General features: G+C 43.1%; 1 protein-coding gene across 2 annotated transcripts in view; it reads left to right on the top strand.

Annotated features, from left to right (window-relative positions):
- Positions 1 to 13,451, top strand: part of ifih1 (interferon induced with helicase C domain 1) — a 68,684-nt gene extending 55,233 nt beyond the window's left edge. For both annotated transcript variants that reach the window (XM_055638145.1, XM_055638147.1), the window contains exons 9-16: positions 924 to 1,047; positions 2,222 to 2,440; positions 4,703 to 4,959; positions 6,478 to 6,627; positions 7,646 to 7,807; positions 8,965 to 9,155; positions 11,413 to 11,506; positions 12,254 to 13,451. In XM_055638145.1, the coding sequence (XP_055494120.1) occupies positions 924 to 1,047; positions 2,222 to 2,440; positions 4,703 to 4,959; positions 6,478 to 6,627; positions 7,646 to 7,807; positions 8,965 to 9,155; positions 11,413 to 11,506; positions 12,254 to 12,427 (1,371 nt within the window). In that variant the 3' untranslated portion in view covers positions 12,428 to 13,451. The remainder of the gene's footprint in view (positions 1 to 923; positions 1,048 to 2,221; positions 2,441 to 4,702; positions 4,960 to 6,477; positions 6,628 to 7,645; positions 7,808 to 8,964; positions 9,156 to 11,412; positions 11,507 to 12,253) is intronic.
- The last annotated feature ends 4,465 nt before the right edge of the window (positions 13,452 to 17,916 follow it).

Genomic DNA, 17,916 nt, shown 5'->3' with positions numbered 1-17,916 from the left:
AAAGGCTATGTTTTCCTTCACACTGTCGAGGCAGGAGATGGCACCACTGATGTGAATACACCATATGCCTCGCAGTTTGTGTCAAATATCACAAACTATGGAAGGGGAATTCAGCTTGCGTAACTAATTGACCCATGTGTGGGAAGGAACTGCAGATGCTGGTTTGCTCCGAGGATAGACACAAAATGCTGGAGTAACTCAGTCAGTCAGGCAGCATCTCTGGAGAAAGGGAATAGGTGACGTTACGGGTCGAGACCCTTAGTTTAGTTTAGAGATACAGCGCGGAAACAGGCCCTTCAGCCCACCAGGTCCGCGCCGACCAGCGGCCCCCACATATTAACACTATCCTACACACATTAGGGACAATTTTTATTTTATTTACCAAGCCAATTAACCTACAAACCTATACGTCTTTGGACTGTGGGAGGAAACTGAAGATCTAGGGAAAAGCCACGCAGGTCATGGGGAGAACGTACAAACTCCGTACAGACAGCACCCGTAGTCGGGATCAAACCCGGGTCTCCGGCGCTGCATTCACTGTAAGGCTGCAACTCTACCGCTGCGCCACCGTGCTGCCTCTTCAGACTGAGAGTCGGGGCAGAGGGAAACTGTACAGAACAAATCAAAGCCAGCACTGATTACCCACAAAGATGGAGCCCACAATTACCCATTGTTGGCTGTGGAAGAGGTGATAATGAAGGTATACGAACAGTGAAACTAGCAGGACAACTAGGATGGGGGAGGAACAGAGCGTGAGGGAATGCAAGGGTCAAATAATTAGAGATGTCAATGTTCATACCGCTGCGATGTAAGGTGCCCAAGCGAAATATGAGGTGCTGTTCCTCCAATTTATGCTGGGCTTCAGGATAGAAAGGTCAGTGTGGGAATGGGAAGGGGAGTTAAAATGGTTGTGTTTGTTAAAGGATCCTTTTGGATGCAAGATCAAAGATATGATGTTGAAAATTCACACGTTTCTTGGAAAAGGTGCCACCTCAGACTTTGGCACACAGTCGTACGAGCAGTGGATTGTTCAAAAAGAGAAAACAGGTGAGATGTCCCCTCTGTGTCCCGTGGTTCTGCTCACGCTCCCCCTCCCCGACAGAACAAGGAAAGATTCCCCTGGTCCTCACTGTTCACCCCACCAGCCTCCGCACCAACACATTGGCACAGTGGTGCAGCACTAGAGTTGCTGCCTCACAGCGTCAGAAACTCAGGTTTGATCCTGACTATGGCTGCTGTCTGTATGGAGTTTGCACGTTCTCCCTGTGACCACGTAAGTTTCCTCCGGGTGCTCTAGTTTCCTCCCACGTCCCAAAAACGTGCAGGGATGTAGTTTAGTTGGCTTCTGTTAAATGTCCCTTGTGTGTAGGATAGAACTAGTGCACGGGTGATCGATGGTCGGCATGGACTCGGTGTGCTGAAGGGCCTGTTTCCATGCTGTATCTCTAAACTAAACTAACCATCATCGTCAAACTTTCCGAACCCCACCCCTTTCCGCCTTCCGCAGCAACCGCTCCCTCCGCAACTCCTTGGTTCAATCATCCCTTAACACCCAAACCACCCCCTCCCCAGGTACTTTCCCCTGCAACCGCAGGAGATGTAGCACCTATCTCTGTAGCACCCTCCATGTTCTCCGGAGAAACTGCCTGACCTGCCAAGTTGCTCCAAAACTTCCTGTCTTTTTTTTGTAAACCAATATCTGCAGTTCTTTATTTCTGAGACGATGCGTTGTTTATATTTATAAGACCTTTGTAATATCTGTTCTACATTTTTTAAATCGAATTAGCCAGTCCTTATTTATTTTTCTTTGAAATCTCGTACTTTACATTTCTACCATATTGAATGTTTAATTGAAAGCTACAGCATGAACACAGGCCCTTCGGCCCATCGAATCAGCGCCGACCAGCGGGCACCCCATACACTAACTCTAGCCTACACACTAGGGACAATTTACAGAAGCCATTAACCTCCAAACCTGCACGTCTTTGGGATGTGGGAAGAACCTGATTACCCGGAGGAAGCCCACACAGTCACAGGGAGACCATGCAAACTCCAGACACAGAGAGCACCCGAGGTCAAGATCGAACCTGGGTGTACAGCGTTGTGAGGCAGCAGCCCTACCTGCTGCATCATTGTGCCGCCTTAGTATTTGACTAGGTTGCAATGTAGTTGGTACATGGTGCAGAAGTGTTTGTAAGTGCTAATAAATTGTCATCCTCAGGAGCGAAGACCGAGGATCGAAAACTACGAGTCTGTGCAGAACATCTAAGAAAATATAACGATGCCCTGATGATTAACGACACGATAAGGATGGTTGATGCATATAATTATCTCACGGTCTTCTATCGATGTGAAAAAAGGAAAAAACTTACAGAAGAAGAGGAAGTACCAAAGTCAAAGTTGGATGACACTGATAAATTTCTTATTACTTTATTTAATGGTAATGTACTTTAACATTCCAGAGTTAATTTCTTGTGGTATTTCATCCATTTTAGTTTAGTTTATTGTCACATGTACCGAGGTCAATGCTATCCAGTCAGCGGAAAGACTATATATGTTTACAATCGGGTCATCCACAGTGTACAGTGGTATATGATACGATACGATAGAACTTTATTCATCCCCAGAAATTGGTCTGCCAACAATCACAACACCCAACGGGTATACGAAAACCTGAAATTAAAATTAAATTTAGTGCAAGATAAAGTCTATTAAAGTCTGATTAAAGATAGTCTGAGGGTCTCCAATAAGATAGATAGTTGCTCAGGAATGCTCTATAGTTGGTGATGGGATGGTTCAGTTGCCTGATAACAGCTGGGAACTGTCCCTGAATCTGAAGGTATGCGTTTACACACTTCTGTACCTCTTGCCTGATGGGAGTGGGGAGAAGAGGGAGTGTCCGGGGTGAGACTGGTCCTTGATTATGCTGGTGACCTTGCCAAGGCAGCATGCATTGTAGATGGAGTCAATGGAAGGGAGGTTGGTTTGTGTGATGGTCTGGACTGCGTCCACAATTCTCTGCAATTTCTTGGGGTCTCGGATGGAGCTTTTTCCCAAATCATGCTGTGATGCATCCTGATAAAATGCTTTCTTCGCCATATCTGTAAAGGTTGGTGAGAGTTTTTGGGGACATGCTGAACTTCCTGAGTTATTTATATGCAACATACCTTAGAGCACTGAATAACACCTTGTATTCCGCTTGGGTAGCTTATAACCCAACAGTATGAAAAAAGACACAAAGTGCTGGAGTAACTCAGCGGATCAGGCAGCATCTCTGGAAAACATAGATAGGTGACGTTTTGGGTCGGGACCTTTCTTCAAACTGATTGTGCCGAGGGTAGTTGGGGGCGGAGGGAGGGAAATGGAGAAGAGAGGAGGGGTAGGACAAAGCCTGGAGAGTGATAGGTGGATACTGGTGATGGGTGGGTGATGATAGGCAGATGGTTGGACAAAAGCCATAGATGAAAAGATAAAAGGTGTGAGATAAAGATAGAAAAGCTGAAATTTGTGAAGCTAGAGGAAATAATGTAGTTGGAGGGGGAGAGACAATAGGTATGAGTCTAGGTAGGGCACCGGGGGAGTGGTTGTGGAGAAAAAATGTGGTAAGGAAGAGAGTGGGGTTGGTTAGTTACCAAAAATGGGAGAATATTGTATATATTTTGAACTCTCCAATTTTAAGTAATACCCTCCACCCTATCTCTCTCCTCCCATCCCCCGACACCCATGTACTGTACGCCCATTTTTTAATTATTTATATTTGATATTCTTCTTGTGTTGGCAGCATTAAAACACAGAATAGGACAGCACAGGAACAGGCCCTTCGGCGCACAATGCCTGTGCTGAACATGATGCCAAGACCAACTCATACCTGCCTGCACATAATCCATATTCCCTGCATATCCATGTGCCCATCTAAAAATCTCTTAAATGCCATTATTGTATCTGCCTCCAACCTTGGCAGCATGTTCCAGGCACCCCTCACCTTCTGTATAAAATACCTTGCCCCGCACAGGTCCTTTAAGCTTTGCCCCTCTCATCTTGAACCTATGCCATCTGTTCTTTGACATTTCCACGTTGGGACAAAGGCTCTGACTGTCTACCCTATCTATGTATCTCTATACCTTATATACTTCCATCAAATCACCCCTCAACCTCTGATGTTCCAGAGAAAACATTCCAAGTCTGTCCAAACTCTCTCCGTAGCTAATACCCCCTAATTCAGACATCATACCTTTCCAAAGCCTCCACATCCTTCCTGTAATGGGGTGACCAGAACTGCACGTAATACTTCAAATGTGGCATACCTGAAGTCCTATAAAGCTGCACCATGACTTCCTGACTCTTATACTCAATGTCCCAGCCAATGAAGACAAGCATACCATAAGCCCTCTTTATTACTCCATCTACTTGTGTGGTGACTTTGAGGGAGTATGGACTTGAACCCCACACAGCCATGATCACATTGAATGGCGGTGCTGACTCGAAGGGCCGAATGGCCTACTCCTGCACTTATTGTCTATTGTCTATTGACTGTGGTAACATTATACACACTACTACCAATAAAGTTAGCACATTGAAGGGTGAAAAGTATGACTGTTGCAAGAAACCTAGAGTTTCACTCACCTGGAGTGTTGTCAGAAATTTGGGTGGAAATGTCAGTGGGCCTCAAAGGATTAACCGTTTATTTAATTACTCGTTCCAGAACAACAAGCCACACTTGAAAGCCTTGCCGGAAAACCTCAATACGAAAACGGAAAACTGACAAAACTACGAACATCTGTACTTCAGGAATTCACTAAAAAGCGAAATTCAAGAGGTATCATATTCACAAAGACCCGGCAAAATGCACATGCTCTGCATGAGTGGATGGAAGAGATTGAAAAGTTTAAGGACGTTGGAATCAGGGCACATTATTTAATTGGAGCTGGTAGCAATAGTCTGTTCAAGCCCATGACTCAGGTAAAATCCCATCGTCCACCTATCAATGTCCATGTTCATGGTGTATTTTTCTCTTTTTCATGGAAAGGGTTGTGGGTGTATGGAACAAGCTGCCAGAGGAGGTGGTTGAGGCAGATACTACCGAAACATTTAAGAAAAATTTAGACAGGTACATGGATATGTTAGGTTTCGAGGGATATGCACCAAATACAGGCAGGTGGGACTAGTGTAGATGGGTCATGTTGGCCGGTGTGGGCAAGTTGGCTCGAAAAGCCCGTTTCCACACTATAAGACTCTATGACTCTTTGTAATCAGCCTCCTTCAACAATTTAGCTTAATTTAGAGATACGGAATGGAAACAGGCCCTTTGGCCTACCTGCTGTCTCCACTGCTGTTTGTAATTTACATTAATAATTTGCATGATAATATAGTTCATGTTTGTAGTAAATTTGCAGATTACACCAAAATAGGGAGTATAGTAAACTGTGAGGAAGATTATCTAAGTTTTCAACAGAAGCTAGATCGGTGCTGAGTCTACTTTGTTCTTTCCATTATCATACCTCTATTTTCCTTCTCCCCTGATTCTTAATCTGAAGAAGGGTCTTGACCCGAATGTCACCTATTCCTTTTCTCCAGAGATGCTGCCTGACCCATTGAGTTACTCTAGCATTTTGTGTTTCATCTTTAGTGTAAACCACCATCTGCAATTCCTTCTTACACCAGATCCAGATCAATTGGAAAGGTGGGCCTAAGAGTGGCAAATGGTATTTAGCTCTGACAGATGGCAGATGTTGCACTATAGGAGGTCACACCAGGGCAGGACTTGCACAGTAGCAAGACCGAGAGGTCTGGGAATACAGGTGCACAGTATCCTAAAAATTGTGAGTCAGATAGACAGGGTGGTGTAGAAGATGTTTGGCACACTTGCCCTCATTGGGAAGGGTATTGAGTACAAAAGTTGGGATATCATGATGCAGCTGTACAAGACTACAATAGGAGTACTGTGTGCAGTTCTGGTCACCTAACTACAGGAAGAATGTCATTCCAGTTGATAAGGGTGCAGAGAAAATTCACCAGGATGTTACCTGGGCTCACATATTGCAATGCAAAATAAAATAATGTTTTTTATTTTTTATTTCAGTACATTGTCCACTCTTTAGAGATAGAGCATGGAAGCAGGCACCGTACACTAGTACTATCCTACACCCTAGGGGGGGCAATTTACAATTTTTTACCAAAGCCAATTAACCTACAAACCATTACATCTTTGGAAACCGAAACCCTACGCGGTCACAGGGAGAACACGGGTGCAAACTGCTTACAGACAGCACCCGTAGTCAGGCTCAAACCGGGGTCTCTGATGCTGTGAGGCAGCAATTCTACCGTGGCGCCACTGTGCCGTTTTAAATCATACCTGATTATCACACCTGAATTGGACTGTACACCAAGACAATTGATTTCATAGATAGGCTAAATTTTAGTCATGTCGAAGTTTTGTTTATTTCTAATTCTTCTAATAAAACGTTATACTTTAAATAGAATGAACAAAAGGAGGTGCTGAACAAATTTCGTGATGGGGAAATAAACCTTCTGATTGCAACCACTGTGGCTGAAGAAGGTCTGGATATCAAGGAATGTAATTTTGTAATCCGTTATGGCCTCGTTACTAATGAGATCGCCATGGTCCAAGTAAGTTTTGGCGGAGAGGCAGATATTAATATTTCTATGTTTTGTTATTTTTGATCGAGTGATAATTAACCAAATCTTAGTCAAAAACTAATTTATACTGGTTAGTACACGTAGATTAGTCTACTTTACTTCTGGGACATACTTTAGTTAAGTTTCATTAGTTATAGGAGCAGAATTAGGCTATTCGGCCCATCAAGTCTACTCCGCCATTCAATCATGGCTGATCCCTCTCAACCCCATTCTCCTGCCTTTTCCCCCATAATCCCTGACATCTGTGCTAATCAAGAAATTTAATTTAGAGATACAACATGGAAACAGGCCCATCGGCTCAGTGTCCCGCCGACCATCGATTACCCGTTCACACTAGTTCAGTTATTCTACTTTCTCATCCACTCCCTACACATTAGCGACAATTTACAGGCGGCCAATTAACCTGCAAATGCACACGTCTTTGGAATGTGGTAGGAAACCGGAGCACATGGAGGAAGCCCACGCGGTCACAGAGAGAAGGTACAAACTCCATACAGCCAGTGCCCGTAGTCAGGATCAAGCCAGGGTCTCTGGCGCTGAGGCAGCAGCTCTACCAGTTATGGCACTGCACGGCCCTAACTCAGAATCATTGTTTAAAGTAAATGCAAAATGTATCTCTGTGTGATTCTCAAAGCAACTTCTCTGTTTGTAGAGATAAATAATTTTTGAATCAACAGATTCAAAAGGATACTTCTAATTTTTGATGCCATACATTTGTATAATTGAGATTAGTTTAGAGCTATAGCATGGATAAAGCATTTAAAGCTATATTTAAAACAGAATTAAAAAAAAGGTTTTTAGCAGCATTTAAAGGACTTTTAAAGAGGGTAAGGTTTGGATATGATGGGTTTAGAGGGATATGGGTCAAACGCAGGCAGGTGGGACTAGTGTAGACGGGACACGTTGGTCGGTGTGGACAAGTTGAGCTAAAGGCCCTGTTTATGTGCGGCATGACTCTGACTCCGTTTTCCCTGCTGATTACATGTAGGCTCGCGGGAGGGCACGGTCCGATGACAGTACGTATGCCCTTGTAGCGAATGAGGGATCTGGGGTCCTAGAGCGTGAGAATGTAAATGTTTATCGCGAATTGATGATGTATGAAGCAATTCAGAAGGTGCAGGAAATGCCAGAAGAGGAATACAAGAAACAGGTAACATGAAAAACAGACCAATCCTTGATCAAATCCCCAACAACACGCTCACCCGACTCCAGTGATATCCCAGTTGAAACCAACTCCATCATCATCTCCCTTGCCATCGTTATCTTCTTAATCTATCATCTCCGATGCATCAGGCACACAGCAAGGTTAATATCACAGGGTTGCATCGCAGTGTGGTTTGTGAACAGCTCTGTCCAAGACAGTAAGTTGTGAGCTCTGTCCAGAGTTGTGGATGCAGCCCGGGCCATCATGCAAACCAACCTCCCTTCGCTTGACTTCATCGACACTTCATGCTGTTTGGGCAAGGCCACCAGCCTAATCAAGACCAGTCTCACCCTGGTCACTTCCTCTTCTCCCCTCTCCCATCAGGCAAGAGGTACAGCAGTATGAAAATGCACACCTCCAGATTCAGGGACAGTTTCTTCCCAGCTGTTATCAGGCAACTGAACCATCCTTTCACCATCTAGAGAGTGGCTCTGACATTCCATCTACCTCATTAGAACCACCCAGACTATCCTTAGTCAGATTGTTCTAGATTTTATGTTGCACTAGATATTGTTCTCTTTATTCTGTATCTATACACTGTGAATGGCTTGATTGTAATCATGTATAGTCATTCTGCTGACTGGATAGCACACAAGATTAAGGCTTTTCACTGTACCTCGGTACACATGACAATAAATAAAGTAAACTAAACTAGAGCTATCTACACTTCACGTTGCCTTGGAAAAGCTGCCAACATAATTAAAGACTTGTCCCACCCCGGTCATTCCTTCTTCTCCCAGCTCCCATCCAGCTGAAGGTCCCGCTGCCACCCTTCAAAACTCCAGCGAGTACAGGCCCAGAGCCATCAAACCCTCATCATACATGAACCCAATCATCCCTGGGATCATTCTCATCAACCTCCTCTGGACATTCTCCAAATCTAACGCATCCCTCCTCAGACATGGGGCCCAAAACTGCTCACACTATTCCAAATGTGGCCAAATGGGTGCATTATAAAGCCTTCCAGCACTTTGTGTTTTGGGATAATCAATAATTTGACATGAACATATTGAGATGAGGAATACTATCAAGTGTAAATGTGCAACAAATGGTTGATATCGTTTGTAAGCTGCATAACAATATTGTTCTCTTCTGATGGTCAGATAGATGAAAAGCAGTTGCAGAATATAATGGAGCACAAAATGAAAAAGAAGAAGAGTTTGGGGAAGAGAATGAAAAGCGATCCTTCCATTGTGACTTTCCACTGCAACACTTGCAGCACACTGGCCTGTACGGGACAGGATATTCAAGTGATTGAAAGCATGCACCATGTGAATGTCGCAGATGAGTTCAAGTAAGATTCAATAATACTTTTGAAAACATACCAGGAAATACATCAACTTGAATTTTAACTATCTTCTCAAAACCGTTGGTAAAATATTTTAGAAGCAAGGAACTGCAGATGCCGGTTCCACAAGGAAAGCCACAAAGTGCTGGAGTAACTGCCAGGTTAACATATGATGAGCCTTTGACGGCACTGGGCCTGTACTTGCTGGAATTCAGAAGAATGAGGAGAGACCTCGTTGAAACTTCCTGAATAGCGAAAGGCCTGGATAGAGTGGATGTGGAGAGGATGTTGCCCCTAATGGGAGTGTCTAGGACAAGAGAGCACAGCCTCAGAATAAAAGGAATAAAAGGAGATGAGGACCTTTAAAAAGGAGATGAGGACCTTTAAAAAGGAGATGAAGAATCCCGGTAGTGGGGAAACTGCTAGAGTCAGTTATTAAAGATGGGATAGCAGCACATTTGGAAAGTGGTGAATTCATTGGACAAAGTCAGCATGGATTTATGAAAGGTAAATCATGTTTGACGAATCGTGTAGAATTTTTCGAGGATGTAACTAGCAGTGTGGATAAGGGAGAACCAGTGGATGTGTTATATCTGGACTTTCAGAAGGCTTTCGACAAGGTCCCACATAAGAGATTAGTATACAAACTTAAAGCACATGGTATTGGGGGTTCAGTATTGATGTGGATAGGGAACTGGCTGGCAGACAGGAAGCAAAGAGTAGGAGTAAACGGGTCCTTTTCACAATGACAGGCAGTGACTAGTGGGGTACCGCAAGGCTCAGTGCTGGGACCCCAGCTATTTACAATATATATTAATGATTTGGACGAGGGAATTGAATGCAACATCTCCAAGTTTGCGGATGACACGAAGCTGGGGGGCAGTGTTAGCTGTGAGGAGGATGCTAGGAGGCTGCAAGGTGACTTGGATAGGCTGGGTGAGTGGGGAAAATGCATGGCAGATGCAGTATAATGTGGATAAATGTGAGGTTATCCACTTTAGTGGCAAAAACAGGAAAGTAGACTATTATCTGAATGGTTGCCGATTAGGAAAAGGGGAGATGCAACGAGACCTGGGTGTCATGGTACACCAGTCATTGAAAGTAGACATGCAGGTGCAGCAGGCAGTGAAGAAAGCGAATGGTATGTTAGCATTTATAGCAAAAGGATTTGAGTATAGGAGCAGGGAGGTTCTACTGCAGTTGTGCAGGGTCTTGGTGAGACCACACCTGGAGTATTGCATACAGTTTTGGTCTCCAAATCTGAGAAAATACATTCTTGCCATAGAGAGAGTACAGAGAAGGTTCACCAGACTGATTCCTGGGATGTCAGGACTTTCATATGAAGAAAGACTGGATAGACTCGGCTTGTACTCGCTAGAATTTAGAAGATTGTACAATTGTAGAATCGTACAAAATTCTTAAGGGGTTGGACAGGCTAGATGCAGGAAGATTGTTCCCGATGTTGGGGAAGTCCAGAACAGGGGGTCACAGTTTAAGGATAAGGGGGAAATCTTTTAGGACCAAGATGAGAAAAACATTTTTCACAGAGAGTGGTGAATCTCTGGAATTCTCTGCCACAGAAGGTAGTTGAGGCCAGTTCATTGGCTATATTTAAGAGGGAGTTAGATGTGGCCCTTGTGGCTAAAGGGGTCAGGGGGTATGGAGAGAAGGCAGGTACAGGATACTGAGTTGGATGATCAGCCATGATCATATTGAATGGCGGTGCAGGCTTGAAATGAAATGAAATGATTCAATTTATTGTCATTGTCAGTGTACAGTACAGAGACAGAAGGGCCGAATGGCCTACTCCTGCACCTAATTTCTATGTCTATGTTTCTATGTTTACCCAGAGAGTGGGGAATCTGGAATTCATGGCACAGACAACTATGGATTGGGTAGTTTTAAGATGGAAATTGATAAGTTCGTGATTAGGAAGGGGGTCAAAGGTTAAGTGGAGAAGGCAGGAGAAAGGGGTTGAGAGTTAAAAATAGATCAGCCATGATCGATTGGTAGAGTTGACACATTGGGTCGAATGGCCTAAAAATGCTCCTTTGTCTTAAGATTGTATGATGGTTTCGGTTTGGGACTCTTCTGAAATGTTCTATGTTCATAAAAGACAACGCTCTTACTGTTAAATATCCCATGCCAAGTCACAGCTACTGTGATGCCAGCAATGTTGTGTGACTGACCTGATTATTTGCAGGATGTAATTTTATTTCTTTCAGTCTTAAAGATGAATTTTAATTTCTGTATGTTCCCGTAGAGATTTGTATGGTGTTCGTGAAAATCAGGCCCTCCAAGAAAAATGTCTTGATTATCAAACAAATGAAGAGATTTATTGCAGGAACTGTGGTCAGGTAACTGGAATTTTATTTCTTCGATTGTTTCATTTTCAGATTTCCTTGCTTAGTGTCCTAAAGTCATATTTGGCCCAACTTATCCACGCCGACCAACATGCCTCATCTACACTAGTCCCAACAGCCCAAATCACTCCAAATCTATCCTATCTATGTACCTGCCCAAACATCTTTTAAATATTGTTATAGTACCTGCCCCAACTATCTCCTCTGGCAGCTCGTTCCATATTCCCACCACCCTTTGTGTAAAATATGTTACCCTTCAAGTCCTATTAAATCTTTCCCCCCTCACCTTAAACCTACTTTCTCTGGTTCTGAATTCCCCTACTCTGGGTATAGGGAATAGTGCATTTACCCGATCTATTTCTCTCATGATCGTATACATTTCTATAAGCTTACCGAAGGTAGACAAAAATGCTGGAGAAACTCAGCGGGTGAGGCAGCATCTATGGAGTGAAGGAAATAGGAAACGTTTCGGGTCGAGACCCTTCTTCAGGCTATAAGATTACCCATCGTCCTCCTGCATTCCAAGGAATAAAGTCCTAACCTGCTCAACCTCTCCCAAAAGCTCAGGCCCTCAAGTCCTGGCAACATCCTTGTAAATTCAGCTTATTTCAAAATGATGGTGTTGCATATATTGTATGAAATGTTTGAAATATGATTCACTGTCAACATACAACCTCAAATGATACATATTTGGTTGCTTGATGAAAACTAACTTATCACCGCATTTACTTTATTTCATAGTCTTGGGGAACATTGATGGTTCATCGAGCAGTGAGTTTACCTTGTTTGTCCATCCGAAATTTCACTGTGTCTAACAATGAGACGAATGACGGAAAATCTACATATAAAAAATGGAGAGAAGTTCCCTTCAAGCTGCCTAGATTTGACTACATCAAATACGTTGAAAGCCACTGATAAGACTTGCGATGGGATTCTCTATGTTGTAAATGCCTTGCACTTGCTTTAAGCTGAATATTGATGAACAATTGTCTTAATTGTAACAAGTTCATGGGTTCATAAGCCATAGAAGCAGATTTAGGCCATTCGGCCCATCCAGTCTGCCATTCAATCTTGGCTGATCGATCTTTCCCTTTCAACCCCATTTTCCTGCCTTCTCCCCTTAGCCCCTGACACCCATACCAATCAAGAGTATGTCAATCTCCGCTTTATCAACACCCAATGCCGTCTGTGGCAATAAATTCCACAGATTCACCACCCTCTAAAGGTACATTCATTTATTCTGAGAAAGCCTATTGGTCCCCTCATCTTCTTGATGTGCTTTCATTTCAACACTGGCTGTTTTCTCAGGTGTTTCATGTCTGTGCTTTTTGTAATGGAGGAGTGATGAGCATCAAATGTTGCCTTGGACAATCATGAGGTGAAGATGAAACCTAAAACCAGACTTCAAAGTGACCTCTACATGATTGAGCAGGGCTCACTGTACTGAATGTGTAGACAGAAGACAAGGTTCAATGTACGCAATATAGTATGTGTAGGATAACACTGGTAACCTTCTCTTTGCACTGTCTAGAGTGTAAAGCCACACTGGTATTTTTCTCTGTTATACATGTGTGTGGTTTGATGGTACTCATGTATAGTACGATCTGATTCAATTGGGATAGCATGCAAACATAAGCTTACTGTCACTGTATACCTTGGGCACACGTGACAGTAATAAATCGTTACCAATACCAACGAGAATCAGTCAATGGATTGAGTGTTATCCAGGGCATGGAATAGGTGCCTTGGAGAAGTTGATCAGTCGCTGAGAACAGAACTGGATACAACTGGTGGAACTCCAGGGGAATAAGTGATTGACACTGACAATTGACGAAGAACAGTTGTTTCAATTGCTACTTCTCTGAGGCTGTTAGCGTGTCTTTGCAGCAATGAAAATATTAATGTTTTGTGATTAAAAGGAGTTTCTTTTTTGGTGAAATTTTGCTTTCAATTCTTCCTTCCTTTCAATATACAATAAAATGCTAATGATCTCAATTATAGTTCAAACTATCGTCAAAATCCTCAACATCTTTTATTTCCCATTTTGTGAGCACTACCTGTTTTATATGGCATGATTGTACTCAAGAGCAGTATGCTTTTCACTGTATCTCCGTACACGTGGCAATAATAACCACTGCTATTTACACTTCATGCTGCCTCGGCAAGGCAATCGGTATAATCAAGGACCAATCTCACTCCCTCTTCTCCCCTCTCCCATCAGCAAGAGATAGAGAAGTGTGAAAACGCACACCGCCAGATTCATGGACAGTTTTTCCCCCAGATGCTATCAGGCAACTGAATCATCCTATCACCAACTAGAGAGCAGTCCTGAGCTGCTATACATCTCACAAGCGACCCTCAGACTATCCTTAAAGCGGACTTTACTGAACTTTATCTTACACTACACGTTAGTCCCTTTATCCTGTATCGGTGCACTATGGACAGCTCAATTGTAATCATGTATAGTCTTTCCGCTAAATAGACACAAAAAGCTGGAGTAACTCAGCGGGACAGGCAGCATCTCTGGAGAGAAGGAAAGGATGACGTTTCGGGTCGAGACCCTTTTTCTTTCCGCTGGCTGGATAGCATGCAACAAAATATTTTTCACTGATTACGGTACACGTGACAAAAAACTAAACTAAACACCACTATCATATCTGCCTCCAGCACCATTCCAGGCACCCACCATTCGCTGTAAAAAAAAAACGTAGCCCACACATCTCCTTTAAATTTTGCCCCTCTCACCTTAAAGGTATTGCCCTTTGGTTTTAGTTTAGAGATGCAGCGAGGAAACAGGCCCTTAAGAAATAGGACACCGAGAGTCGTGCTAACCAGCGATCCCTGTACACTAGTTCTATCCTACACACAGGACACCGGAGTACCCAGGGAAAACTCATGGGGAGAACGTACAAACTCCATACACACAACACCCGTCAGCGGTCCTACGTCCAAATACGGGCACACCCTACTCAAAAGCATCATGAGGGTATCATCACCAGAAGTATTGCAGCACTTCTTAAGGGATGCAAATAGAATAGAATCACAGGGGTGTAGCTGTAGATCTGCTGCCTTACAGCGCCAGAGACCAGAGTTCAATCCTGACTAAGGGTGCTGTCTGTACCAGTTGGTGATGAATGTGGCTAACGTGTGGAGAAATGAAGACTTCTGCCATTTGCAGAACTTTCTCCCAAGATTATATCTGGGATTTTGGAAAAGATCATAAAGCTCATCAACACTTCTACTTCCTTAGAAGATTGAGGAGATTCGGTATATCAATGGATACTTTCTTGGACTGGTAGAGAGATGACTGGTTGCATCACGACCTGGTTCAGCAACTTGAAAGCCCAGGGACGAAGAGGATTGATCAGTCCATCACGGGTTCTGACCTCCCCACCATTGAAGGGATCTACAGGAGTCACTGCCTCAAAAAGGCAGCCAACATTATTAGAGACCCACACCACCCTGGCCACACTCTCATTTCACTCCTGCCATCGGAAAAAATGTAGAAGAGCATGAAAACTAACATCTAGGTTCAGAAACAGCGTCTTTCCTACATGCATCAGACTACAACCTCCAAATAATCTCCGAACGTCATACTGTAGACTTGGGGGCATTGTATTTGTCATTGCCGTATTATTGTTTGTAAAATTTATTTATTTTTAATATATATATACACACAACACATATGCCAATAAAACACGCTTGACTTTTGCTTTCTTCAACAATCAGACCTCTTCAGAAACACTCATTTATTCTTCATTCCACTCACAGGATGATTATTATTGTGGTCCACTTCTAAATCTACATATCCAGCCAACTTTGTGCAGGGCGGCATATATATGTTATTCAAGAGTCAGGAGTGTTTTATTGTCATCTGCACCAAAACAGAACAATTAAATGTGTACATGCAGCAACAAGACAGGTTTGTAAACACAGTAGATTTTAGACTTTGAGATAAAGCGTGGAAACAGCCCCACCGAGACCACGCCGGCCAGTGCCGCCAGTACGCTAGCACTACCCTACACACGGAACACATGGTTTGGCTTAGTTTAGAGATACAGCATGGAAATAGGGCCGTTGGCCCACCAAGTCTGTGCCGACCAGCAATCCCCGTTCACATGTTCTAACCTTAACACACGACAGACTATTTACAGAAACCTATTAACCTGCACGTCTTTGGAATGCGGGAGGAAACTGGAGCACCCGGAGAATACCCACATAGAAAACATAGAAACATAGAAAATAGGTGCAGGAGTAGGCCATTCGGCCCTTTGAGCCTGCACCGCCATTCAATATGATCATGGCTGATCATCCAACTCAGTATCCCGTACCTGCCTTCTCTCCATACCACCTGATCCCTTTAGCCACAAGGGCCACATCTAACTCCCTCTTAAATATAGCCAATGAACTGGCTTCAACTACCTTCTGTGGCAGAGAGTTCCAGAGATTCACCACTCTCTGTGTGAAAAAAGTTTTTCTCATCTCGGTCCTAACGGATTTCCTCTCTATCCTTAAGCTGTGGCCCCTTGTCCTGGACTTCACCAACATCGGGAACAATCTTCCTGCATATAGCCTGTCAACCCCTTAAGAATTTTGGTACGTTTCTATAAGATCCCCCCTCAATCTTCTAAATTCTAGCGAGTACAAGCCGAGTCTATCCAGTCTTTCTTCATATGAAAGTCCAGACATCCCAGGAATCAGACTGGTGAATCTTTGCACTCCCTCTATGGCAATAATGTCCTTCCTCAGATTTGGAGACCAAAACTGTATGCAATACTCCAGGTGTGGTCTCACCAAGACACTACAACTACAGTAGAACCTCCGTGCTCCTATACTCAAATCCTTTTGCTATGAATGCTAACATACCATTCGCATACTTCACTGCCTGCTGCACCTGCATGCCTACTGGTCTCAGGGTGAACGTACACACTCCATACTAACCCGTAGTCATGTTTGAACCAAGGTCTCTGATGCTATGAGGCAACAGCTTGACCACTGTGCCACCGTGCACTTACTGCCACAATTGTATCTGCCTCCACCACCACCCCTGGTTGCATGTTCAAGGCACCAACCACTCACTGTATAAAAAAAAGTTATCTGGCACATCTCCTTTAAACTTTGCCCCTCTCACCCTACATATATGTGCTCAAGTCCTTGACATTTCCACCCTGGGAAAACAAATTCCGACTGTCTACCCCATCTAATTATTTTGCTTGTATGCATCAGCACACATGCACAGCTATCTTTCACAGACATTACTAACTAAATTTATGACATGAGCTCACTGAGGATACATCAAGGGTTCCTTGTGCTCTGCACTGCATTTTATATTAAATTCTTAAGGGTTATTTTTCCCATTCAGTTGGCTCTTGAAGCAGCTGTTACAGCAGCCCAGGAACACAGCAGAAGTTTTGATTTGTGACGCACCATCACAACTGCTATTGGTTTTCCATGTCCAACCCCATGTCACTGAGCAGCTGCTGATGTCTTAGCCTAACAGTGTATAGTTAACAGTGTGACAGTGTGTAGGGTCTCCTCATTGCTAATTCCCATTCCCATTCCCACACTGAACTTTCTGTCCTGGGCCTGCACCATTGCCAGAGTGAGGCCACACGCAAGCTGGAGGAACAGTATCTGGGCGGCATGGTAGTTGAGCAGTAGAGCTGCTACTTCACAGCGCCAGAGACCTAGCAATGTTACAAATTTTTGAAATTTAAAAAATCAAATCTTTAATTTATCCCATCAGATAAAGCATAAAAATAAGTTTAATTTGACACCTAATTCACTTTCATATCTCCAGTATTAAAAAGCTATGGCCATTTTCATACTAGGCATCTTGTTCCCTATTGCTTTTTCATTGACTTAACACAAAAGCTGTGATCGAGAACATTTAAAAGCCGATAACTTTCTTAAAATTTAAGAGAACTGAAAGAATTTTTCAGTTATTGTAGCTGGAAGCATTCTGAAACAAATATGAAACAATCTTACTTAGATAACTTGAAATTAAAGCATATAATTAGTTAGTTACCTAATTGTAGCTAATTACAAAATTCAATTACTAGATCTAAACATCTCTCCATTTCTTAAGAATAGATTAACATTTTTAAATAGCCTAAGTGTCCAAATACCATTCACACAAGAATTCAGAATATAACATAATTTTTAAATCTCATTGTCATGGGTTTATAGGCCAAATGGAAGGAATTTAATGTTTAATACCTTTAAATTAATGGCCATTTAAATCAGCTTGCAAGTGGGATTTTCTGGAACGGGACCATTTAGAACGTTCAGGTTGCGGTGAATTTAGTCCCCCATATAGGTAGCAAATACACTGCCGGTTCTTCGGGGGGAAATATCACCGTTTCGCAACTTATAATGTGAATTAAATACATCTTAAGAAACAC

Source organism: Leucoraja erinacea, chromosome 7 (genome assembly GCF_028641065.1).
Source record: "Leucoraja erinacea ecotype New England chromosome 7, Leri_hhj_1, whole genome shotgun sequence".
NCBI classification, from domain to species: Eukaryota; Metazoa; Chordata; class Chondrichthyes; order Rajiformes; family Rajidae; genus Leucoraja; species Leucoraja erinaceus.
Note: the sequence above shows the minus strand (reverse complement) of the source record. Positions and strands in the feature narration are given on the sequence as shown.